Source organism: Neodiprion pinetum, chromosome 3, assembly GCF_021155775.2.
Source record: "Neodiprion pinetum isolate iyNeoPine1 chromosome 3, iyNeoPine1.2, whole genome shotgun sequence".
NCBI lineage: Eukaryota > Metazoa > Arthropoda > Insecta > Hymenoptera > Diprionidae > Neodiprion > Neodiprion pinetum.
The window spans coordinates 5169627-5197264 of NC_060234.1; the positions used below are offsets into that span (position 1 = coordinate 5169627).

General features: G+C 37.0%; 2 protein-coding genes across 11 annotated transcripts in view; one reads left to right on the top strand and one right to left on the bottom strand.

The window, feature by feature from the left end:
* The window catches only part of LOC124213757 (dual specificity calcium/calmodulin-dependent 3',5'-cyclic nucleotide phosphodiesterase 1-like), a 172064-nt gene that overhangs the window by 20734 nt on the left and 123692 nt on the right, over positions 1-27638 (bottom strand). For all 9 annotated transcript variants that reach the window (XM_046615359.2, XM_069134058.1, XM_046615355.2 and 6 more), the window contains one exon: positions 3395-3628. In XM_046615359.2, the coding sequence (XP_046471315.1) occupies positions 3395-3628 (234 nt within the window). The remainder of the gene's footprint in view (positions 1-3394; positions 3629-27638) is intronic.
* On the top strand, positions 22444-27306 carry LOC124213760 (alpha-glucosidase-like). Of its 2 annotated transcripts, none has more exons than XM_046615369.2 (9): positions 22444-22593; positions 23436-23622; positions 24556-24893; positions 24965-25090; positions 25163-25591; positions 25713-25968; positions 26065-26260; positions 26402-26542; positions 26648-27306. In XM_046615369.2, exons 2-9 carry the CDS (start codon positions 23469-23471, stop codon positions 26778-26780), a joined length of 1773 nt encoding a protein of 590 aa, XP_046471325.1. In that variant the 5' UTR covers positions 22444-22593; positions 23436-23468; the 3' UTR covers positions 26781-27306. The 2 variants fall into 2 exon arrangements, with proteins under 2 accessions (XP_046471325.1, XP_068990163.1); XM_069134062.1 differs by having other exon boundaries at positions 22451-22585.

Sequence of the window (27638 nt, forward strand, 5' to 3'; positions counted from 1 at the left end):
TTTCTTTCTCTCTTATGTACTTATGCACTGATGTTGTATGGGTGTACATACGTAGATGTTATGTACCTAAAATAGTGGAAAAAGAAATGACACAGTCGTACATAAATATTGCATTGTATACGCAATTCTCGTTCGTTATATCGCTGAACTCGGGCTTGTTCTTTCGTTGAGATGTACAACAAAAATGCGAGTATAAGACGAAGTGGATAAAGTGGAAGATACACCCTGAAGCAAGGAGACGACGAAACGCAATTTTGAGGATTGTGTGACAATCCATTTATGCCACGTGATCCCATCGCACTTCCATTTCTGGTTTTGTCTCCACGTTTTATCCGTATCAAGCTATTCGATAGAGGTAATGATTGTATTCGTGATACAGTATATTAATATAATAACAATTTTATGTTATTCGGAAACGCAAAAAACGGAGTTTACTCTCATCAACCCATGAATGGTACATATTTTAGTTAGCGATGATGATTTTTTTTATCAAAAAGTTGGAAAGAAAAGCTCGTTTGAACTTCAATAAAAGCTTCGTTTCAAGTATCTAACACGTTTTCGTTTTCGACTTAAAGTTTGCCACAGACGGCTCAGTCAAACTTGTTTTTGTGATTCTCATGTTTTTTAATGGCATATTACTCGAGCCATAACAGTTTTATAAGTTTGAAATAAATTCAAATGAAAGTTCAACCTCCACTTTGAGTTTCATTCAAGCTCTCTCGAAAATCTTGTTTTCGAGTTATAACCAGTTGAAAAAAAAAAAAAAAAAACGCAAAGATGATTATTGCGATTTTCATGGTTTCGGACTCACTGCGGTAACTCAAAAACAGAAATTTATAGAGCTTTTAGGTAAAAATGAAAATGCAGCTTCAAATTTCAGTTACATTACGAAATCCGTTTCAATCATCTGTCACATTCTATTTCCGAAGTAGAGTATCCGAAATTTTTTTTTTTTTTTTTTTTTCGTCACTTCTGAAATTTTTGGCGAACTGTAACTCGAGAAGGACAAATGATAGTGTTCAAACAAGATTTTAAATTTGATTCAAAGTTCGAGCATATTTTAAAAATTTCAGAAAAATCATATTTTCCATTCTGTCAATACAATAATAACTTTAATACTCGAAGTGAGACGAAATCGTCAGCACTGACATTGAAAAGGAGGAGTTAATGAAGGAAAATGACTATGAAAAAAACAAAAACAAAAAAAAAAATCGGAGAAGAACAAAGCAAGTGCCCCAGCCTGGTGACTGGCGGTAAAATGTGAGTTATAAGTTATAGACCGAAGATTAACGACGTTATAGATTAACGTTCGGCAAGTTTTTACTCAGACTTTTTTTCCCCAGTATACTTGGCAGTGCACTATTTTCTCATTCTACATTCGCAAGTGAGAAAGTAGTTAAACAAAAAGCACACATTATTAGTCGTCTGGAGGATAACGGGCCGCGGGGGTAAACTTTCCACCAACAATGGAAGACGGCATCCCTTCACATCCACATACACAACTGCATATGTACGTATATGGGGCATTCCACGTCAAATTTCCAATCCATGTACCTCACCCCCTTCGATTTTGACAAGTTTTCAGTAGGATGTTGAAATCTACTCAAATGGGTCAACAAATTTTTTTAGCCATCCATGAAATTTAAAAGAAAAAATAAAAATTAAAATCCAATTCCGAAAACACAATTTTTAGAAATCTGAAAAAATCCACACTGATTTCATGATTAAAAATATGATTTTTAAGCATAACACGATAATTGAATGTCAATATTTATTAAATTTTTCACTAGTTTTTTAGTTTTTTCATGTCGAAAAAGCAAATTTTTTTTTCTCTCTCTCTCTCTGTCCCCTGATTCAAATAGATCGCAGAATCACATTATTTTCATGCTTCTGTGATCTATTTCGATCGAAGAATAGAAAAAAAATAAATAAATAAATAAAAAAAAACTCCAATTCAGAAGTTAAAAAAACTTAAAAACTTGCGAATAAAGTCGTAAATATAGAGATCCCATCATCGCATCATGTTTAAACATCATATTTCAAATCATAGAATCAGTGTGAATTTTTGCAGATTTTTAAAAATGGCGTTATCAGATAAGCTTTATCATTTTTCTTTTTTAAATTCCATTGGTGGGTAAAAAAATCTGAAGAAAATTCCGAGACCCTTTCGGATCGGTTGCGATATCATACCAAAAGATTATCAAAATCTAAGTGGGTGAGGAACATGGGTTGCAAATTTGATGTGGAATGCCCCATATTTTACGCCTATGTATATACATATATACATACATATATATATATATATATATATATATATAAGTGTTGTATGTACGCCAATGCCGGGGTCAAATTTTCCTTCTTGACTTACAGCTTACGCCTCTATTGTTTCACGTTTACTCCTCCAGTTTGTACCTACTATTGTCTTTGCTACCATTAAGCGCGCAAGTTGCTCCATCTTTCTTATTCCCGTTTCACCCCAGGGTTACACACACACACACACACACATGCATGCAGAGAATTCTTCCACCCGACACCCGATTCCGCTCATTCCATTTTAATTTGAAGGGGCTTTTAACGTGGATTTTCGAAAATCCGTGAGCTTAATTTATCATGCTATTTGAGATGCTTGCAGATTTTGTGTTTTTTTATTCATCTCAGGGGTAATCAGGTTCATTCTCCAAAAATCACTAATATACCTAAACAATGACAGTTTTTGCCAGTTTTATTTTTGCACAACGAACTTTCATACAAATCTTGATTCCATCGACTGATTGTTGCATTGATTCTTGCACTTCAAAAGCTTATGCTATTCGTCAACATTTGATATTTTGAATTTGAAAAATGAGCCCCGGAAAAACGTAAAATAGTTTAAGTAATGTTATCCTGTATTTTTTTACTAAAGGAAAATAACTGTAGCATGTATTCAATTCCAGTGAATCGTAAAGCTCAGTTTGTTTGTAAATGAATTTATCCACGAATCTCGTGAAATTGAATTTATATTTGACTCTTCAATTGGACCGGAAGAACGAATCGCATGAAACGAATACAATTTGTAGGTACGTAATGAACTGAGGATTTGAGGGGGATTATTAAATCAAATAAACGAGCTATTCACAACAAATGTGACATTGAATAAGAAAAGATGCTTTACGATTTCGAAACGTTTCTTGGACTATCATTCGGCGAATTATTTTGAACAAAAAATAATGGATTAGAAGTGCTTTTTTTTTCATAATTTCTTGATTAAATGAATCAGAATTCAATTCAGTTACCGAATTCAAACCTCACTAAATTTTCAATTTCTCTACCTAGAAGCTTTTTTTCACCGAACTGTAGACTTCAAAGATCCTTTTAAGAACGCTGCCAGGAAAAGAGAAAAAAAAAAACGACTTACTGATTCGCTCACCGTTCTGGCTGGGAGAGTGGAGGCTGGTTGAAGATGAGGAAGAGCCGCCGGCAGCCGTGCGTAAAGCTGGACCAACGTTTGCGAGGTCGGTGGATATTCTGCTTGTGAATTTGGCGTGAGAAGAGGCTGCGGCATAAGTTGAGGATGTTGCGGAAATCGAGGAGGAAGCCTCTGCCAGCCCGATATCGTCTTTAGTGACTCTTCGGTCCGGCGGCGATGCGACTGCAATTGAAAAAAGGAGAGGGAAACGTTATACACACATCCAAGTATCGAGGCGATTTTTTTTTTTTTTTTGTGAAAAAATAAACCATAAAGTGGTAATTTTATAATATAAAACCGTATACTGAGAAAAAATTTCATTTGTAACAGTAACTAGAAGAAATCAGTAAAACAGGTATCGTTAAAAAAAAACTGTTTGAATATTGCTGGAATTACGAAACACACAATAATTCTCACTTTGTACCCAGAACTATATTTTTCGACTGTGGTAAAAAATGAAAATAGTTAAGAACCGAGCGGTAACCGGAATTAAAAATTATTGGAAGAGTAAAAACACACCCGATAGAGCAATTAAAACTTGGCCTTACAGTATTTTTCTCTTGCTCTTTATTTTACTGGGTATAAAAAAAATCTTCCGTTGTTTATTCTAACTCTATCGAAAAACCTCCTGATTAGATAGCGATCCTCGAGTGCAGTAGAGATACGTAATCTGGAGGCTCGATGAGCTTCGTTGCTTTCATTTCCGATAACGGTGTTAAGTAACTATTTTTGCCTTCAAATATGCTAGCCGACATTGCGTTTTGAAATATTGTTCCGTTACCTTTTCTGTTTGACACGTTACTTCCGTAAGATTACCATTTCAATGGTGAACATTTATGAAGAATCTAAAATATTTTTTTATCGTTTCGAATAAAGTTGAATAAAAATTCGCGTCAGGTGTTAAAACGAAACTTTCGACAATTCAAACTGCTCTGAATTTCGAATTTATTTTTAGACTTACGAGATTTGAGAGGTCGGTTAGTCAGAAATCAATCTTTTTGCCTTCATTTTATTTTAAGCTAGTCGCACTTTGACCATTCATTGAAGTCGTATTTTCGTAAGCTAAGAAGTTTGAAATAAAAATGAATACTTATACTTTAAACAAGAGCTCAGCTTTGAACGTTCTGTTTCAAATACTTTCAAAATTACAAAAAATCTGGCATATTCGTTCGATTTCACTCTTCGATGACTCATGTTGTTCAAAAGATTATTTTATATAATTCTATCAACACGCTTCTTTTTCTTATCACGATGGTATTGATAAGTATATTAAAGTTATTCAATTTTAGAATATTGCACTGAATATTGATTTTGACTGAAAAATCAGAAAGTAAAAAAACCGTTTCTGTAAATTAGTGATAAATAATCTTCTGCTAAAAATAATTCACCATCGAATGAAAAAAAAAAAAAAAAAAAAAAACAAAACGAATTTACTATATTTTTCACAAGTCTAAAGATATTTTGAATTTTCAGAACATCAACAATCAACATCTGACCTCTGACCTGTTTGTAATTTTGGTATATTATTTCTCGCCTTTTGTCTTCAAGATGATCATCGTATCACACATTAATTAGTAACGTAAAAATCAGTTAAAGACGATAAACATGCCTCACAATCGATAGTAAAAATAAAAAAAAAAAAAAAAAAAACCGTTGATCTTAAACTCACCAATTTGATTAACCATGTTATTAGAACTTTGACTCGTTGCACTGGTGGAATAAAGAACCACCCTGAAAAATTAGATTTTCAGCCTTTCAGATCGAATTCATACACGAGTTTGGTTGTATGGAAAAAATTGATCCGTGGCTTGACCAGCCAGCGCACAAGCCTATCTGATATTATGTCATAAAACAGAGTCGAGGACACAAGTGCATGAGAGAAAACACGGAGAAGCTTTGTTCATCGCTGTGTGATCAGCCATCCGCGACTTAATCCACAGGCTCAACGCGCGGCTTAAGCCTCTAAAGCATTTTAACGGTGTGCTTAAAATTTTTTACGACCAATAACACAAGGTACACAGTTGATCTGCCCCGAATGATTTATCCCCGTTCCATATAAACGCTAGGACGACGTCGTTTTACGGCCAAGCTCGCCGATCTCCTTCCGATTTTTCATCTCTTTGTTCACGATTTCCGCTGCATTGTTTCATCTCGGCGTTATCATCTCCGATACATTGAATGAGAGCCTCTTACGCGACCAAAGCGGAAATCGATTCGAGCTGCCTGAAGCACGGGAGGTGAATAAACAGCTTTTACAGCACGCGTTCGCAAAACTTAGTGACCGTTAAATTTATCATCGCGAGTGTAAAAAGGCCTGCCAGAAATAACAAATTTTCCCTCCTTTTCTGACTGTCGTTTTAAATTTCCTCTCTTTTTTTTTCAAAACTACTATCTGAATCACCTCGTCAATAATTCATCCTTATCACGATTTAATATTAATTTTTATTGAATTTTTATTCGCAGACTTCGAAACGAACGAGAAAGTTTTCCGCCGATATTCGTCGATGCGAATAACACAATGCGAGTATCGAGTAGGATAGAATTTTCATCGCTTGGAACATGTGGCAACAAATCAACGGTCAATGTCAGATGTAAAAAAGCTCCGCTTTTTCGTCTGTCGCGTTTATTTTAGGACTTCATATTTTGTCGCCTCTTTGGACGCTTCTAATCCTCGATCTTCCGTTTTTATTTTCTTCCCCGTATCTTGTTTCGTTTTATTTTCTACTCCTTGTCCGTTGATCAAAAATTGCGACGTTTCGTCGGGGTTGAAGCTCGTGACGATGAAGAAGAAGAAGAAGCTCATCCAATTTCAGTTCTCATCGCTTTTGTCGGGCGAGAAATATCCGCCCATACCGAACACCGCATCCTTAGCTTCAAGGCGACGAGGGGAGGATAAAAAGTTCAGTTTTCACCCCCTCGGTGAACATCAGACTACGACGATTCGTGTCGAATGTCGAAAAGAGGAGGGGAATAATTGGTATCCAGTCGTGTCAGTCTTTCATTTTTATTATAACGCTGATCAACGAGAACTGTTGCTATTTTTTAAACGGATATATAATGAAGGTCTCAAAAGTTTCGCGCCAATTTTTATACGAAGAATAGAATTGGAAACGCTTGCAAAATAAGATAAATATGAATTAAAGGGTGTGATTAGAATTTGAAAGGTCACAATTTAGAACTTTCGAACATGCTAGAATCTAATTGGTAGAATTTTAATACGCGAAAATTTAGAATATAGAAAAGTCAAAACATATTGTAAGTCAAGATATATAATCGAGAGTTTCGAAGATTCTGTTTTTTTTTTCCTATACCGTTGATTAATTTCAGTTCTCTGTATATTTTGACTTTTCAAGTTCTAAAATTCCATGCCAAAATAGATTTTTCGATATTTTCAACATTTTATTGTTTAAAAATTCTACCTCTTGGCCATCCACCCATCAAACTCGTCAACAAAATTGTTCCAAAAAAAAAAAAAACATGTCTCACATAATGAAACAAAATCGTTTTTCAGACAAAAAAAAAAAAAAACAAAAAAAACTGACGATCTGCGTTACAAACATTAAACTCGCACCATTCAGTGACCAAAACTGTCAGTGTGGTTACAAAATATAACTGAAATATCGTCGCGAAGTGTTGAATAATAGTTCGCTATAAAAATTTGGTCCAAATTGTTGCTACAATTTCCAAAATATTCCAAATTCGAACAGTTTTTTTTTTTTTTTGATGTTGTTCTATCATTCCGAAGGGACAGGTTAGAACAACAGGTTGAAAAATAAATTTAAACTCAGTTCTGGATCCCTTCGATCCGCCGGCAAAGCGTGGGAAACAAAGCGGATCGCAGGTGAAAGCCGAATGGGCGAAATATACGGGGAGAACGGGAACCACGTTCCGAGAGTAATTAGCAACTAATGACAGGCAGCTATTGCTAGCCGAGTCTCACAAGTGAGGAAGTCTCGAAGGAGGCGAGGGGAGAGACGGTGGTTCCGACGGTGCGCACCATTGCCTCGGATGATTCGAATGGATTTACCCCCCGACGATATGTCTCTCTGTCTCTTCCCGAAAGACAAAGGGTCCCGCGTCACGCCTTTGACTTCACCCAATTAATATGCTCCGAAACCCTGGTCCGCCTTATGCAGGTCACTGTTTGCGAATCGATTTCCACGATGACGGGACCAAGGGACCCAAAAATAATAACCCGGACAAAAATAAACCCAGAGAAAAATAATCCAACGCAAGAGTAACCCGAACAAAAATAATCCGAAAATGAAATAACCCAGGACAAAATTCACCCGAGACGAAAAAAATAAAAATAAATAAATAAATAAAAAAATAAATAACCCAAGCCAAAAATAAGCTAAGTAAAAATATTCCAGGGCAAACATAATTCGAAGAAAAATAGCCCAAGACAAAATTAACGCACACAAAAATAACCCGAACACAAATAAACTACGATAAAAATAATCCAAGAATAAAATAACTCAAGAAAAAAATAACTCGAGGCAAGAACGACCCAAGACAAAAATACGGTGAGCAAAAATATTCCAAGACAAGTTTTAACTTAAATAATAATTGCTCAAGGCAAAAATAACACACTCACATATACAAAATGGCCCGTGACAAAAATATGACATTCAAAATTTGATTGAGATTGATTGAATGTTTTGTGATATTTTTTTGTAGTCGGTTATTTTTGTCACGTGTTATTTTTCTACGGCTTACTTTTACACGGGTTATTAATGTCAGTCAATTTTCACAGAGATGATTATTCTCGAATCGAAGATTTTTTTTTCCGTCAGATTAAACCCGATTTTCAAAAATATCGGACAAATTTATAACGCATCAGCGATTCTCAGGGTTTTCGTTTGTACAAGAAATTAAAACACCGCATCAAACCAGCTGTCCAGTTATTTTTCCTTTCAAGCTCGCAATAATTTTCCTCACTTGTTAAAACTTGAAGCGAGTCAAAGATGAAAACCATTTTCTCCTCTAATCATTTCGAGATTCGGAGTAAACATTGACGATTCATTTTCAAACAACGACGATATCGGAAAATTGAACGAATCAATAACACAGGTACCTACGTATAATCTTATGAAAAAAACATGTTTGATTTTTTTCCAATTAACTTGATGAATTTACGACCCTATAATATCTACCTTATGCACCGCGTAGAATTTTCCCTAGGGATGATAGGCGGGTGGAAAGAGTAATTAGCTGATTGCTTTAGCGGTGGGCAAAGGTTCGATGTATTTTACTGTTCAAATCTGAGTCTGCAGCCGATATATAACACAAACATCTATTATTGTACATGTAATAGCCTGCGTGTACTGTATATATTCAACATGCAAACTGTCTTTGGGTTTTGACGCGGACCGTTGCAGAGCCGTTTCGAATCCCCTGGAGACCCTTTGCGGCCGAAGCTTTTCAGAGGGATCAAAAGTAGAGAGAACTCGATTCCGGTTCGGAAGGATTTTCCGCTCTCCCTGAAATTCGCCGAAAGGAAATACAATATATAAAGAAAACGATAGAGTTAAAACGGCGATTTTTCAAGTTTATTTCGTTTTTTTTTCTTTTTTTTTTTCTTTTTTCTTTTCTTCCACTCTCCGCGAAATGAAATTCGAAATGATTCGTTTATGCGGGCGATTTTGTGGTGTTCTCATAATCTTCCCAGTTTCTTTGACGTTTCTTAGAAACGCAAGTACGTATATATTTAACAAAGAGAAACAAGATTCCGAAATGAAATTAGATGTGATGTAAAGCTCGTGTAATTATACCGCAAGAATTTACAACGTGGGTTGTATACGAGGATAAATTAAAAAAAAAAATACAAAAAAAGATTTCTTCTTCGTTCTACAGGATTGAGTATTACATCTTATACGTGTAATATATAACTGTGATATTTGTCGTCGAAGTTGAAAATGAGGTGGCGGGAGGGGGTTTAATCAAGAGCCAAGTTTGAAAGCTCCGCACGCCTTCGGCATGTTAAACGAATCGTCGGGATATCCGGTAAGCCTGGAATTTTTTACGACGCGCAATTTGTCGAGTATCACTTGTAAAAGAGGCGAACCGGGAAACGCGGATAGAATCAAAGGATGTAATATTGGTGAATCCGCACACTTTTACACTCCATCGGGAATCACAAATAATACGATTACGCAATCCGTGGTTAATGATTTTCCATATCAGTTTTCGCATGTTTGCCAGTAAACCCGTGATGTGCAAAATTTCAGATATGACGTCGTATTTATATACTTGTATACACATAATCTACGGTTATATTGTGCGATAATATTCAAGCATGAGAGGCGTTTATCACAGTTCAACAATTTTCAGTTACTCGACTCTCTAATCAGCGCAAGCACACCGAAACTCTATAATAGATATCGACCGAGTGTGTTATAATTATCATTACACCAACCTCCGCGATACGATATATCGCGTTTATTATGACACCGTTGTTACGAAACAACCCCCTGATTACTTTTCTCATCAGATTATTTTTTATCGATGCCGAATACGGCTTGATCTATGTTGAAAATCTCATCTACGTATCGTCGATCGGAATTCAGATCTTGGCACACGATTTTTCAGAAGGTCAAAACGGTGCTGAAGGACCAAAGCGAACGAAAACAGATCGGGAAAACGGTGTTTTCAACGATCATTTTCATCGTCATGAAAATCGAAGAGTCCGTCGGTCTGTCCGACAAACTTACGCGTGGATCTCGAAAACGGTCGAGTGAAAAATCTGCAGCTGATGGAACTTGGTAGTCAAATGAACATGTTTTGGAAGAAAAATTTGAGAAATAAATTTCTACGAAACAAAAAATTTTTAAACTCTAAATATAAGTTGAAAAATAAATACATAATCTGGGAAAAACGTTATCGTATATTTACTAAAAGTAGTAAGGAGGATTTTCTATCGAAACCAACACCTTTCTTATATCACCAAAGGTGGTGAAAAGTAAAATGAGTTGGAATACAAATTTCAAAATGATTTCGCAGAAATTTTGATTTCTATTTGCTGAAAATATTTCATCGATTTGACAATTTTAGCAATGTCGCCATTTTTCAGTTTTCAAAATTTTCTAATCCTGTACGTTTCAATTTTGTTGAAATTCAACGTTTTCATTGAATAATGTTGTATGTATGCGAATATAAGATTATCGAACTCTGAAATTTAATGCGGATTCCAATTTTGCCATTCCACTACGGCGACAATTAGCAGTTTGTAATTTCATTGCAATTTCACACTTGATCAAATTTGTCAATTTCCTAGTTGATGATTTACCGAATTCGCAATGAGTTCAAGATTTTTCGGTACTGTCGAAATAAGAACTTGCGACTAATTCAGTTTTAAAATGTCTGAACTTTCTATTTTGGACTCTAGTCAAAACTTCGTAATTTATGAGTTTGCCTAAATTTTCGTCTATACGAATCTTTCAACACTGAATTATGCACATATTTGACAGTTTTCAGGATCACTACTTTTTTTTTTTTTTTTGTTAATTTTCAGTTAATTTTCAAAATATCAGTTTCGTCCGAAAAAAAATTAAAAAAAAAAAAAATGAAAAAAGGATTCGAAGTCGAAAAATTCATTTCAGAATCTCACAATTTTCATCGTCAGAAGTTAAATTGACCCGCATAAAATAACGTACATCCTTGCAAATTTTCGCGTGCCCGAAACATCCCCTCGCGCTTCTTGTCCCCAACGTATTTCGCAATCAGTTGCTTCTCCTTCAGGAGACAGCGTGCTACAAGGTGGGTAGACATATAACGGGAACGGAGAATCCCTTGGGGTCAAGTGATATTCCCGAAAGAAAAGTGTGCGAGAGAGAGAGAGAGAGAGAGAGAGAGAAAGGTTGAACAGAAATAAGAAGAAAAAAAAAAAACAAAAGGATTGAAAAAAGGAAAAATTTGCTATCTTCCAACGGGCCTAATTTTCCCCCTTTCCTACTTTCACTTCTTCATCGCCATCCTCTTACTCTTGCCTTATTTTCTCCTAGTACAATCCCTGCGCGATTCCAGTTCCGACGATCTTCGATTTTCCCGGCACTCTGGACGGAGGATACAAAAAAAAAAGAAAAATGTAAAACGGAAGAAAAAAGAACAGGTGGAAACTCACCAGGGAACACAATACGAGAGCGGTATTGTAACGATATTTTTTTCCAGTCTCTTTTTTTATAGTCTTGCGGCGGCTGGTGATATTTTTGTATTCGTCGGGTGAAAAAAAAAAAAAAAAATTCAAACCTCAACTATCTCGTTAATTTTTCATACTACAATAATTCCAATTAATCCAGCAGTTTAAGGTTGAATAAATTTTTGTCATTGATTCCAGGAATTTTTATACGCTCGAGATGAACGTATGATATTTTTAAAAAGTCAATTCGGTTCGGTTTTTTCACATCTGTTAAACTTAAGAAAAATTTTGATCAAAGTCGTTGGTCGTTGAAAAATCGAATTGCGCAGCGAGAACTGCGAGGAAGAATCGTTGGATTTACCTGTCAAGTAATGGCTGTTTTTATAAGTACGAAAAAGAAGAGCAAGAGGATGAATAAAAAATGATGAAATAGCGATTCGATATCAGGGAGTACCAGACAATAAATCGCGAAGTGAATAACGCGGAAGATTTGATTCACGCGCGCGTTCGCTTCGCCGCTTCTTTTTTTTTTTTTTTTCTCTCTCGCAAAAAGTTCGCCGTTAGGTTTGAGTATACTTTTCTCTACCAAAGCTCAAGATTCAAGTCTCGTCATTGCGAAACGATAAAAGACTCAAGTGCGTCCCGCTAACGAGGGGAAAATAAAATCAACCTAGGGGCGTTAAAATCCGTTATGGTTTGTTGGATTTTTCATCGAAAAAAGTTCAAGTCCGCTGTTCTGGAAGATCGGGAAACGATTTTCGTAGCGAAGTCGGTGGGAAAAATAAACCGCGATAAAAATGAGTGGAATTCTTTGATCCTGGCGCAGAGCCGGGATAAAAGGTCGTCGACGAAGGTCGTCGTCGTTATACGACAAGTATCGTTGCCGACCTCGATTCGTTGTATCGTCGTTGGTAATCCTGACACTCCATGGCACTAAAATACCGGAGGTGTATGTGACGAAGAAAGAGAGATAGAGAGAGAGAGAGAGAGAGAGAGAGGAAAGGGGGGAGAAAGAGCTTGCAGACAGTCACTCGCGGGGGAAAAGTCGGGACAGGCCATAAAGCGATTTCATCCCAGGTTCCGAGATTGAAGTTATGGCCGAGTCTCACCGATCTCGAAGCCTCGACGTGTCTGCTAAAATATCGTCCCAGGTTTTCTACATATTCGAGAAATAGCGAAAGATAACCCGCCTCGATTCGCAGATTTAGATGTTGATACGTGGGGAAAATTTTTAAGGTAGAAATATCGAGCTTTTTTTTTTTTTAATATCGTTTAAGAATACACGATCAGAAGTATATTTTTCCTATCCGCGGAAAGCAGAGACATTGAACAATCAAACTTTGATGTATTCACAATTCAGTCGTTACTTGATATCGAGTTTACATAACCCGGAGAAGCTGTAAGAGGTCAAAGTTTTTGAATGAACAATTTTAATCATGGAATAAAACTGATCTCATTGGAATGAGTTATTGTTTTTCAACAGTATGGAAATGTTTACGAACGTTGCGTGGAAAAAGAAAAAAAAAAAAAATAAAAGAAAAATTTCGAGTCAAACGGTATTGAATTATTCCCTAGAATCAAAGAATTATTTTGTTCTAATCGTAGATGAATAAAAATGTAGAGTTCTGAATAACAGAAGCCTATAAATTTTGCATTTCTCAACGTTTTAACGGTTCTGTAATCTAAATTATTGTCTACAAAATTTCGGCGTTCATTTTTGCCCACAATTTAACACGAAATATTTTCAAGCCCTTACAAAATCGATTAAGTAACAGAACAGAACCAACGGTTCAAAATTTAAGAATTCTTATTTTTGATCTCGATTTGTGGATTTAATGTCTTGTCCACAGTCGCAATCCGTTTGAATTCCAAGTACTCAAAGAAGGCACAAGGCACGGATGCAAAAATTTTGAAACTGAAAACCCAGCGAGCAAATAAATGAGTAAATAAAAAATGATCGTAGCTCAGATTCGCGTCGAGCTTAAAAGCATCGGGATGAAACGTACAAAACTCCGTAAATTAACGTGCATGCAAAAACACGGACTAATTCCCCCAGGGATCTTGGCTGATCCTTCTTGGTAGGAGCCGAGAAGTAATCGTCGCCTTTCGACTCTGCGTTGCAGGATTTCCCAGCCGAGGTGAATGTAATTATTATTCTTAAGCTTCGGCTTATCGTTAAGCGGAAATTCATGTGTTTTACCGGGCACCCGCAGCTATAATTCCCACGCTAACAGGTGAATAAAAGAAAACTAAAACTCGATGAAACAAGCGGCTTTAGACCGGCCATGAGCCATCCCTTGAACTTCGCGTTCTCACGCTGCGGGTTGCAAGTTCGTAAAGAAAAAAAGGAATAATATTCAATTCGAATTTCGAACTACAGATTCAGATTCGTAATTAACGATTTTAAAGCATTTGGGTACCGTGTCGGACGAAAATATAACGATTTAAAATTTTTTTTTAACCAGTAAAATGGATCCACTGTTACGTACGAATTTTGGAAGTCTGACCTTGATTTTATTATTGGTGATCCAATAGAAATCTGCGTATGAAAAAAAAACAAAAAAATTTTCACCCATTTCGGATTTCCCGAAAAAAAAAGAGTGGGGAAAAAGTAAAAATACTATGCAATAGGTTTCTCATACGTAAGTCATTTTTCAAGCACAGTTACACAGAAGTGTGTATAAGATTTTTTTGACAATTTTCCGCATTGCTTCGATTCCGATGTTTTTTTTTTTTTTTCCTTCTTGATATCTTAAAATTGAAGCTTTTTTCGCTAAGGAAACGTGTAAATAGAAAATGGGGTTGAACGTAGAAGAATGAGGGTGAAAACGAGAAAGAAATAAAAAAAATCCTTACTCGTTGGATCCACGTATGGGAAATAAAAAAGGAAACAAAATGAAAACGTTGAGTAAATAAAAGAGGGGTAGAAGGAGATTAATAATAAAAAGAAGAAAGAGCAAATCCTCCCTCCTCCTTCTCCTCTTCTTCCCCCCCCCTTAACCTGATAATACTCCTCCGGGCTGTTTACAATTTTATAATTAACTCAGTGGATATTTCATTCATATTTTAAATTTCACCGGAGGATCTCTCTGCTCGTTTTTTTTTTTTTTTTTTCTCTTGTACGGTTTAGGTGTCTTATTTCCTTAATTTTACCCCCTGCGAGTTATGAAAATAATTATTCAAACACACGTTCCCACCCGTTGAGTTGTCCGTTACTTATTTTTCGCTCACTCTTTTCACCCATTTTTTCCGTGGATTTGTTTCGTTTCACTTCAGTCGTCAGTTTCTTTTTTACATTCCACTCTTCGCCGTCTTAGTACCCGTCTTTGACTTTTTTCATCCAGTTGAATTGAGACGTACGTGAAAGAAGATAAAAAAAAATCAAATCCAAAAGAATCATTTCCAAAAATTTTTTCACCCAGTGAAATCTACACACCTTCGAAGAAAATGAGAAAAGAAGAAAAGGGTGAAAAGGGGTAAAAGGTGAGAAGAGCCTGAAGAGAAGAGGAACGAAAAGTCAGCGTGATTTTTTGCGCACGATGATCGTTTTTGAGGATAAATCGTCGCGTTTATCATTGAATGCCGGAGGGTGAGAAATGAATCTTCAAGGATCCTGGGAGTCTGTCGGCGAATGTTCATCCCTTAGGCAGTGCCGTAACCTAAAACCGAATGGAACAAGACGCGGTTGATAGTCGCCGATTTGATGCACCGTTAGCGGTCAACAAGGTATTCCGATCAAATGGGCCGTCCTCAACAGAGGGGCAATTCGACGGGTAACTGCCCGGAAAATTGCGTCATCACTGTCGCAGGATACTCCGGAGGGAATCCTTGCTCCGATCCTTTCAACCCACTGTGTTCGACGTCCCCTTCGCTAAACACGCCTGACCACAGCTGTCCGTAACTGCAATTACTCAAGACCACGGAAGAAAAAAAAAAAAAAAAACACAACAACCTCTGGAATTCACAAAACGCAGATTTCATGGCTCCGCTATTATTTTCTTTTTTTTTTTAACATTTTTTTTTCTTCACTGGCGAAGGGAAAAAATGATTCTGTTGGTTGGGAAGTTCTGGTGGCAATATGGGGATGACGAAATTTTGTTTTTTTTTTTTGTTCGTTTCGAGCGATTTTACAACTTTTTTCTGATCTCTTGAATGTCGTTTTACGAATTCATGCACTGAGAAAAATTTCATTTGTTATAGTAACTAGAAAGATTGAGTAAAACAGGTATCGTTGAAAAGACTGTTTGAATATCGTTGGAATTACGGAAAAACGAGGAACGCCTAACCATTTTGCGCTATTGTCGATTCTTTTTTAATTTATTGCAATTTATTGTAATTGCAACGCAAAATCAGTTTCCGAGGTTTACTCCACTTTTTTTTAGTTAAACAAGGCTTTAACGTCAATTTATTCTTGCACGAGCATTAAATTTTCGCAACAGTTGCAAGAAAATATAGCAACAGCGATCGTGATGAGAAAGAATAGTAACGGATTCTAAACTTTCCGGTAACAGCTAGAAAACGAATTTTCATTTTCTACCTAGCAGTATATTTTTCGATTGCGATAAAAAATGATGTTAGTTAAGGACTGAGCGGTAACCGGAACTAATAATTTGTCTCAGTGTGTGTTCACGATTTTATGACTTTCCGATTTTAAAGAAATAAAATTTCGCGTGCAATTTGCGATCTTGTGATTTATAGACTCTTCGAATTCAATGATTCGACAACTTTACGGTTTTCGGTATCGTGAGTTCGCAGTTTTGTGATATTTACAAGTGAGTACGTGAAATTTAAGTGTACTCTGATTTTGGCAGTTTGCAAAGTTTCGAACTTACGAGTTTCTAATCCACCGACTACGCAACTTCGCAGCCTTGAAACTTTGCCAGTTTTCTACATCGTCAACCTCGCAAGTTTCCAATTTTACGATATTGCGATTTTAAAATGATTTTATGCTTTTGATACTTCAGATCTCACACCAACTCCATCAAGTCTGCGATTTCGCGTATTTTCAAATCTGCAAGTCGTAAAGTTTTGCACAAAGTTGCAAGCTCGTTGCAAATCCGGTTATTTCTCTGCTGATTTTTCAGTCTTCCGACCTGACAAACTCGTCAATTTCCCATTTTTCTGCTCTACAGTTTTACCCGATCACTCAAGAAATAAATTATTCATCTTCCCACTTCAAAATCGCGTTTGAATAAGCACAAGCACGTACTTCTGTGTATATCATCGATTGGCGAGCCACCCCGTAGAAAATAAAATTTGGCGATCTACCTGCTACCCTAAATAAATTTTCCCCGACATTATTAGAATGTAAATTTCTTTCAGAAATAACCTACGACCTTTTATTCGTTTCTGGCACAATGCCATCTCGATTTAAGGTCAGATATATAGATTTCTTGTACAAGTTTACACTCCAACAGGCTTTCCCAGTTTTCGGGTCAGACGGAATTTAAACTCTCCGCAGGATCCCGTCAGCCATTCCATTAGGCAAAACATCCCTGATTGATTGTTTTCAGGGGGACAAACCGTCTGTCACATACGAAACTCCATCAATTATGCGATGCGATGCATTGTTATTATTGTCAAAATATTAAAAGAAATTTTTAATTGATTGTAGATTGAGAATAACTTGACAAACTCAATTAAGTATTTCATGAGTTCACATAAAATCTTCTGCACTGACAGAAATTTTTATTTCCGGTTACCGCTCAGTCCTTAACTATTTTCATTTTTTACCACAATCAAAAAATATACTGCTAGGTATGAAAATGAAAATTAGTTTTCTATCCGTTACCGGAAAGTCTAGCATCCGTTGCTATTCTTTCTCATTACGATCGCTGTTGCTATATTTTCTCGCAACTGTTGCGAAAATTAATGGATGCGCAACGATAAATTGATGTTAAAGCCTTGTTTAACTAAAAAAAAGTAGAGTAAACCTCGGAAACTGATTTTGCGTTGCAATTACAATAAATTGCAACAAATTAAAAAAGGATCGACGATAGTGAAAAATGGTTAGGCGTACCTCGTTTTTCGTAATTCCAACAATATTTAAACAGTTTTTTTTAACAATACCTATTTTATGGAATTTTTCTAGTTACTATAACGAATGAAATTTTTCTCAGTGTGACTGCTGAAGAAGAACAATTTTTTTTTTCAAAAAAAAAAAAAAACGTCACCAACGTTATCGTTGTTGCATAAGTCGTCAACTTTTTCCAAAGAACAAAATATTTACCATCAAACATTTGATCTTAAAAAAAAATATATATATATATATATATGTATCCGGTTTAAAAATCAAAAATCGAATAAACAAATAAAATAAACAAATTTGGGGGAGAGAAAAAAAACATATGACGTATATCTATGTCTTATAATAATATCGACTCGCGTCAACTATGCTCTAAATACAGCACTGCAGATATTGTTAAAAATTTTTATACCTTATCGCGATATCCTCGTATCACCTGCAGCTATATCACAGGTATATAAACCGATGTTATACATCGCAAATATTCCATCTCTCAACATTTATGGATAGGTATACATATAACACATGGAGGTGAAACGGTCGAAATTAAAATCAAACTGTATCTCACGTATAACAACTTCGATATGTATTCCCGGTGTGTCATCGAATTAAAATAGAGGGAAAAAAAGAGACAAGGAAATAAAATTCATATCGCTTGAGGCAGAACGAGCAAAAAATTTTCATCGAGTTTAGATTTTTTTTTCACCTCTTAATTTAACATTTTTTCGATGAGCCATGTTCAAAACCACAGATATCCGAAACTTTTTACGAATTTCAATTTTATCCCGTCAACCTTGCTTCGAATACACAGAATATACAAAAATATTTCCAATCATTCTATTTCGTTATTGAAATTAAATTCGAAGCATAATAGAAATAAAAAAAAAAATAAAATCTCCGGAAATTTTTCATCATTTTATATCTATAATCGATATATTTTTCGATCTAATATTTGTATGAAAAATAAAAAAAAATTTCTCGGTTGATCAGAAATTCAACCTAAACAGTTCGTCGTACTTTCAATTGTATCCGCATAATTATAGAGTATAATTAATTTGTCTACGTGCGTCGGTGTTTATTGTCAGTAACGCAAATTTCGCCGTGTGTTCTCTAATCTATAAACCGAATACCTCGAGGCCATTGTGCAGAGTACGCGTACCTATGCATGTAAATCGGCGTACATGGAACACGTTAACAACGTTCAATGCATGCGGGCTGATTGCGATGAAACCGACGTACAACTCGAGAGCCTATCGCAAGCTTCAACATTGCCAGATATATCCGACTCGATGCGTTTCCATCGAAGATTGCAAACATTTACCCATATATGTAACAGGCTTAGCTAAATGTACGAGACATTCCTCAACGCGTTGCATAATATAAAAAAACGATAAGATTATACTTGTGAATTTTATTGCTCCCCAGTTATAATAATATATTTCCTAACGGGTGTTTTTTTTTTATTTTCTTTTTCCATTCAACATATATTTATTTCATCGATAATTTAGTTTCTTTTTTTTTTTTTTTGTTTTTTTTTTTTTTTTTTCAAAGATCCGTACAGTTATTCAGACATTGGACGAGAGATTCTCGGCTTATCTGAATATTTTGCAGTCTTCCTTCTTTCTTTCTTTCTTTCTTTTTGAAACAAGATTTTTCCCTTCGTCGATATCGCGCGATATTTTGTCGAGTTTTTTTTTCACGTTTAATATCGTTTTGAATAAAAAAGAAAAAAATAAAAAAAAATAAAAAAAAAATATATATATAAACAAATGTAGTATGGGATTTTCTTTTGTCTCTACCGATTTGATCAAGGGTTGAACGTCAATGTTACGTACAACACAGATTGATTGGTTAAACATCGTGATAATTTTTGCAGCCGTTGATTGGGAACGTGAACGATACGAGTTATACATCCAACAATAAGACAGTAGGATTAATTGCCGATATTATTATTCGGTAAACAAGCGCTCGCCGATATCTCCGAGAAACTCGTATCGATAAGCACGTTTATATATACATATGTATACATACATATATATTTGTGTGTGTGTATATTTATACGTATACACGAACCAATACAGGCCTTAAAGTGATTCTCTATTTCTAGTTTGAGCTGAGAGAGAGTCACGTTATATTTCAACATTTGATCCGTACACCTCATGACCACTCGAACGTCTCAATCGATTCTCTTTGATTAATATTATCATCCGTATTAATCAAGTCGGTATTACACATGTATACAACATGTACCTGAGGATATAATATGTTTGGATCAAATGTTAAGATATATAACGTGACTCCCTCGATTTAATGTTTAAGCTACAAACATTTTCGATTCGTAGATTTCCTATAATGCTTAGAAAAAATAAATAAGAGTTTAAACAAATACCCTGAAAATTTGGCCAAGTTTGAATTATTTATTCCCTCACTCGTGAATCAAAAACGACGAAATTTTTTATACATCTAACTTTCCTCGGTTCTAGATTACGGGAACGATATTCCAGTCGCGGAATCGACATCGTCGATAGAGATATCACTGAACAAATTTTGTGATAATGTAGTAAAAAAGAAATGAATAAAAATTAAAAAAAAAAAAAGATGGACAGAGACGCTGTTGGGAGTAATTTTATATTTTACGATACTTGGATAGATGAATCGTCAGGCTACGCGGTTATGTGAGGCGGCGGGCAGCCGATCGCGTGTCCAAGGGCCTGATTGACTATCAGTAAATCTTGTAATTAGACTCTTGAAACGGTTGTTCGTTGCCTCCGATAACGTCAAGAATCACACGCGGTGTCGAAGATTATCGCGAGGTTGGCTCACGTCTCTTTATTCGACGTGGGATTTTTGTCTTGCAGTGAAAACAGTGCCAATTTTATATGAAATAAAAAAATCATGAACACGAATAGAAGGTTTCAAAAAAACAACAATTCGAGTACCTATTTGATTTTATCGTTTCTTTTGAGTATCTCGTGCGTGTTAAAAGTCCGAATAAAAAATTACGCTTCGATGAGGGAAAAAAAAAAAAAAACAATAATTGGCAACATCGTCCATTTCGCAATTTTTTTTCAGTCGTTACATAATACACCATACGTGGATCAGGTTCTATTTCTTTGCTCGTTATGGTGTTGAGATGAAAAATCGCGAAGGTGGGTAGATAGAAAATTTAAACGATACGCGAGAATTTTCCGCGAGACCAAATATTTCTAAGGGTGAATAAGGAAGGAGATAAAAATGAAAATGGAGGGAGAGGGGGGGGGGGGAGGGGAGGGGAGGAAAAAACACGTAAGCACCGAGACAAGGAAGGAAAATTTGGCGAAGCGAACGACGGATCTTATAGCTTCGTTGCTAGATTTATTTCATGGAGGAAACACCTTGCAACCTCCGGCCAATTTCGTTGCCAATCCTTTTACCTTTGCGAGAGGAGTAAGAGAGAAAGAGAGAGAGAGAGAGAGAGAGAGAGAGAGAGACAGCAGGGTGAGGAGAGGGTTTCTCCCTATGGAGAGGAGCTGCGGCCTGTAAATCCATCCTCTGTAAACACGTTTTATACACACTTTCCTCGGTTATATTCGCGTCTCGCGGGGTATTAAGTGTGAGGTTCTTGTATAACCCAAGCTAGAGGTTAGACTGTCTGAATTCAATACGATGTTGATGAAATATTGTTGAGATAGTAATTGAAACGATACTCGAGTAGAATTATAGTTGAAATTTCAAGTTACAAATGCACTCGCGAAACAATGAAATCGTTACGGAACTTGAAAGGTACAGATTTTTTATATGAGAAAGAGAAAGGATTTACAATTTCAATTTCTCTCACCAAAAAAAAAGTTTCACACTTTTTGCATGAAAGAGAGTAACAAAGTTTTTCTGGTTTACCGTTACAAGTAAGACTAAATTTACTGAATTTTCACCGTACGCCTTTGAAACGAAATCCAGAAAACATTGATATTCTCTAAAACTCTGTGTGGAAAGATTTACCGAACTGTCAGTTTTACAATTTCGAAACAGTATCAAAAAAAAGGTCATGAATTTCATCCAAACAAAAAAAAAAAAACAAAGAAAAGTCCTTTTCGTATTTCTCTGTACTTTTTTGTGCACGTCAACCGTAATGAAAAAATTTCGGAACATAAGTTTTGAAAATACGTTTCTAAAATTTTCAGAACACTGCCATCAACAGTTTTGTATAAAATTTATCACTGTATCAAATTGAATTTCATTTTCGCACTTTAATGAAGAAAAGGTCGTTCATTCGATGTATTTTAAAACATGCGTGACCAATTGACGATGGTTAGTAAACCGTAAAGAGTTTGAAAAAACAAATTAACGGAAACCTGATCAGTTCACATCACACATTAATTTACTTTTAATTCTGATGTTCATGGAGAAAAAAAAAACCAAAAAAAACCTGAGTTTCCACGTCAAAAGATTTGGATTTTGTTTCCCTAAGCCTACCCGGCTCGCGAGATTGATCGATGAAGACCCGATGCTTTGAGAAGTCAGATATTCAGTATTTTATCGAGAGTATTAACATCGGAAATCCAATCGGGCAATAAAATTCTGGTTTTACAGTAGCGGGGGCACGAGGGGAAGGCCGAGAAGAGCAATAAACCGGCGACAAACAGCCGGCTCTTAAGTACCCATACGGGAATGTATGTCTCTATCTTGTATCGAGAGCATATTGCCGTCATCCACCCTTCCAGACCCGCTCAACAAGGCGTTACGATAGCCTGAGGATTTGACGTTTTTAGATTTCGATCAAATATTTGACAACGTCATAATACCCAGGCAATCGGATACGCGTGACAATGCAAATGGCATATAAAGAGGAGAGCCGGCGACGATCCCGCGACACATCAATAGTGAGAGACCTGCATTCCATTCGTCCATGGATATTCGCTCTGCAGCCAATCAACGATTGTGATCCGTTCGATATTTAATCTTCTCGGCTGCGGTTCGCCGGTCGGGAAATTTGCACGAAGTAAAAATGTAAAGTTAATTATTTCTCCGTTTTTTTTTTTTATTTTCATGGTTTTCAAAGTGAAGCGAATGTTTTTTTTTTTCTTATTCCTCTTTCTTTATTTACTTTCACTTGCTTGAAACGGGAAACGTTTGCAACTCGTGAGCAATTTTTTTTTTTTTTCCCCGTACTTTCGACGTTCATTTTTCTTGTTCCTTACCTTTTACCCCCCTCGAATAGAAACCTTGTTTCAGTTCTATTTCCTATAAATTTTATTTCAAACTCTGTACTCTCGACCGTGTGGTGAACTTAAAAGCAAGATTCTTACAAAAGTTTTAAAACCTGGTTGAAAAAGTGAAATTGAAATTTATCCAATCGAAATTTTCTGATAAATGATACTTAGGAAGAGTTCCCTCGTTAATAAATCTAAGATTTTCATGAATCAGTGCTCGTTTTGTCTGCGAATGGATGTTTGACAACGTTGACATGTTTTCTAATCAAGTATAAATTCGTTGAATAATATGAAACTTTTGTGATCAACCGAAGAGGTGTAGAACAATATTTATCTCGGGCTATTACTAGAGTACTTATTTAATGACGGAATGAGCAGTAATTTATGAAAAATGTGTACAAGCTGTAAGTTTATTGGCATTGAAAAACAGACGCAATGACGCGATTGAATAATTTTATATTTTATTTATCTTTTTTTTTTGGAAACCTAATTTAAAATTCCTCTTGATAAGGATTTGTTTAGATTGAACTTGCCTAATTCCAGTCGCATCTTGGTTCACAAATTCCGGATAGTTCAAATATTTTTTATCTCCGATCCTGTATCCATCAACTAATGCGCGAATCGTTTACACGTCAACAGCTGTAAGTTGGATAAAATAAAAAGAAAAGGAGAATGCGGATGGGAATAATCGTCCTTGGGCTGATAGCCCTCCTTGGCTGTAGTTCGGTGAATGGTGATACGGAATGGTGGCAGACTATGTCTCTGTATCAAATATACCCGAGGAGTTGGAAAGACAGTGACGGCGATGGGATTGGAGACCTCCAAGGTGAGGATGAGCAAGATTGAAACTTACCGCCTTCACATTTTCGTTTCCAAGAAATTTCCGTTTCATATTCTCGCGGCACCTTAAGCTGACGTGAAAAAAAAATTCATCAGCGTTAACGTACCACCTAGTCTAGTCTCTTCGTCTTACCCTTTTCAATTATCTCCGTCACTCTAGTTCTTGTTGCGCAATGTTCGTCGTGGAATCAACGTTTCGCGCTCGTTTATTAATTTAGCAATGGACAAACACGATTCATCGTTATGGCGCTGCACAACGGATGTACGTAATTTGGAGTTGAATTACGGAACATAACCTTGACGGCTGGTGCTCGGATGTATATTATTACGGATGATGTAAAGAAAAGGTTATATTGAATAAAGATTCACTCTCATATTTACTTCTTCACACCTACGCCGATCGGATCATGGACTCGATGCACGCGATATACTTCTTAGAATGGTTTTACACATACACACGTACGCAAGTAAACTGCTTCCGTATTCTGCTTGGCTTAAACTTAACTTATATACCACCAGCCAAATTGCGAATAAAATTCGCATAAAGTACCCACCCGGTCTACAACGAAGAATGATTACACCTGCGCGGCCGAGATTTCAAATCGAGGGAATACCTGAATTATGGATCAGGCAAGCGTCGCTTCAAGTCTCAAAACCAGCGGTGGGAAGTTTAAAATTCTCTCAAACAGTAAACTTGAAATTAGACGCTTCGCTATTTTTTTCTAGTCAGAAAAAAATTATTTTTACGTTCTCCAGGTACCCGATTAAGAGTGTAAAATTTTTAACGCAAAACATGAGTGTTTTTATTACTAGAAAGTATTTTTTTCACAATTTATAGTAATAGACTCAATTCGGCGAAAGAGTAGAAACTTGGGACAAACTTAATGTGCTGATGATGATCTTGTTTTTTTTTTTTAAGGAATTGAGAGCAAGCTAGAACACCTGGTCGATGCAGGAGTTGACGCGTTTTGGATTTCGCCAATTTACCCGAGTCCAATGGCGGACTTTGGATACGACATTTCAGACTTCATGGACATAGATCCAATATTCGGAACCTTGGATGACTTCGACAATCTCGTAGCGACGGCAAAGTCGCTTGGACTGAAGGTCGTTATGGATTTCGTGCCAAATCATTCGTCGGACGAACACGAATGGTTCATAAACAGTATGGCGAGCGTAGATCCGTACACCGACTACTACATATGGAAGAATGGAACAGTTTTGGAGAATGGAACCATCACGCCCCCCAACAACTGGGTAAGTCAAGTTCACCATAAAGCTGTTTGATGCTCATTCCCGTGCCCCCGATGACCGTACTCTATGTTCAGGTCAGTGTGTTCGGTGGTTCAGCATGGACTTGGAACAACCAACGTCAGGCCTACTATCTCCATCAGTTCGCCGAAGAGCAGCCTGACCTTAATTACTGGAATGAAGAGGTGGTCGCGGCGATGAAGGTAGCCGAGATAACCTTGCTCAGCGAGTGACCAACTCCGCTGGGTTCGATGTTCATGGTTCTTGGTTTGCAGGAAGTTCTGGTCTTCTGGTTGGACAGGGGTGTCGATGGTTTCCGAGTCGACGCCATTCCTCATCTCTTCGAGGATTCAACATTCCCCGACGAACCGCTTACCGGCGACACCGATGACCCGACTGACTATGGCTACGTCGAACATGACTACACGAAGCATTTGCAAGAGACTTACGACATGGTGCAGCAATGGCGCGAGGTCTTGGATAACTACACTGAGAACTCGGACGGTGTACCGAGGATAATGATGGCCGAAGCCTACGCCAACACCTCGATGACAATGAAGTACTACGACTACGGAGCACATTTCCCTTTCAACTTCAACCTCATCAGCAACGTGGACGGCTCCTCAAACGCCGCGGAAATCAAAGAGTCCGCCCTCGACGAGTGGCTGAATAACGTACCCGATAACGCAACGTCAAACTGGGTGGTTAGTATGAGAATTCAATCTAAGCAAATGGTGGAATTTTCCGAATTCGATTGATAAAAATTTGAGAACAAGCAGTTTGGCGGTTCTTGTTTAATCCATGTATCGATAATTTTTTTTTCAGATAGGAAATCACGACAAAAGCCGTGTTGCCACCAGATACTCTCCGGAGCAGGTGGATACGCTGAACATTATAAATTTGCTTCTACCCGGAGTATCGGTAACCTATTATGGGGAAGAAATCGGTATGGAAGACCAGTGGATATCGTATGAAGACACGGTGGATCCACAGGGATGTAACCAGGAAGAGGACACGTACGAATCGTACTCGCGAGATCCTGCGAGAACCCCGATGCAATGGGATGCGACGACTTCAGCTGGTAAGAAATACATCGGAGTTGTTTGACAGCTTATATCGACGGAAATCGTTCCTCCTTATCGCCAAGGTAAACTGTTCCACCTTCATTCCTTCACAGGATTCTCTACCAGCGAGTCAACGTGGCTACCGGTAAACACAAATTACCTCACCTTGAATCTCGCCGCTCAAGTCGCAGCCGACACGTCCCACTACAAGGTCTACCAAGCTCTTACAGCCCTTAGGAAGGAGGCGGTCATACAAGAAGGATCCGTCAACGTTCAGCTGATAAACAACAATGTCTTTGCTTTCATGAGGTTAGAACGAACCGTAAAACAAAGTTTTTTTTCATCGCCTGGTCAGAGTACCAGAGTACCAGAGTCACAGAGCTTGAGGATCGATCTAGTCATTTTTAATTCTTCTTGATCGGTGTAAAACGACTCGAATTTTTATTTTAGGGAGTACAGTGGATCTGTTCCGGTGATGGTCGTGGCAAACTTAGCGAACAACTCGGAGACCGTCAGTCTAGAAGTGTTCGACAACGCAGCTGACACCCTTTTGGTGTCGATAGCCAGCGTTGACTCCAGTCTAACTGAAGGGTAAGCGATTGAATGCTTCTGATCACTGGTTATGATCATCGTAAGCATAAATTTTATTGTTTGAATTGGCTAACGTGACTATCTTCCTCGACGTATCATTGGCAGGAGTGAAGTGTCCAAAACGAGCCTTGAAATCTCCGCCTTGTCTGCGCTCGTTTTGCGAAGTGGTGCCGAAGCTTTGATCTCCAGTGGAATCATCATCCTGTTCGTGACGGCCCTGGCTTACTTCCATCACTGATGATTTCGTTCTCTGATTAGAGAGTTGATTCGACATAGTTCAGTTTTTATCATACATCTTAGCTATCGCGTTCACGTCATATCAAAGGGATTTCAGCCGGCACTTGTGCGTGGTTTGGAGAGTTACAGTGATTATCATGTTACATGTACTGATATCAATTCAAAAATATCTTTAGCCGTTACCAAAATATTTTTTACCGATGGAGGTAGGTTCGTTAATTTTCTATTGTCTATTTTCAATCACTATGATTCAATCATTTGGAATGCTGGAGCAAACTCGCGTCAGTCAGTTGAGTCGGTATTAAAGATTTAAAAAATCATGTCAATTCGACTGTAACACAGTTATTGATAAACAATCAATTCACACGTGTACATAAAACCATGTTTACGATGTAAGTTGTAATTTTTAGCAACACGTCCGGGTTATTTTCCGGTATGGTCGTCAGATTAGGAACAACGCTTCATCTTCTTATTGTTTGTTTCTCTTTTTTTAAACATATTTAAATAAAGTCACTAGTTTTCTTGTAGATGGGCCCGTTAATTGCATGCTGACAATCACTTCTATCCTCTCCACAATAATTCATAATCATATTTACTTGTTATCCTGCAGTTATTAATCATTGTCGAATCAACTACATATACAAAATAATGATTCGGACGATTCCCGTCGCTTGCAGTGACACACTGATGATGATTTTTATGTTAATTTGAAAAATGACAGGCGTTTCCTGCATGGATTACATAACGGTCAGGTACAGCGTGTATCAATCAGTGGAATCGCGTTGAAAATTATCTGCCTCTTAAATAGTCCTGCACATACATACATATAGCTTGCACATGCTACCGGGGATTATCCAGC

Excerpts from the sequence above, each read along its gene's own strand:
- LOC124213760 (XM_046615369.2), top strand. The coding sequence starts at position 23,469 with ATGCGGATGGGAATAATCGTCCTTGGGCTGATAGCCCTCCTTGGCTGT. Across the intron at positions 25,091-25,162 it reads AGGTGGTCGCGGCGATGAAG|GAAGTTCTGGTCTTCTGGTT; the intron begins GTAGCCGAGATA and ends CTTGGTTTGCAG. Across the intron at positions 26,543-26,647 it reads GACTCCAGTCTAACTGAAGG|GAGTGAAGTGTCCAAAACGA; the intron begins GTAAGCGATTGA and ends TATCATTGGCAG.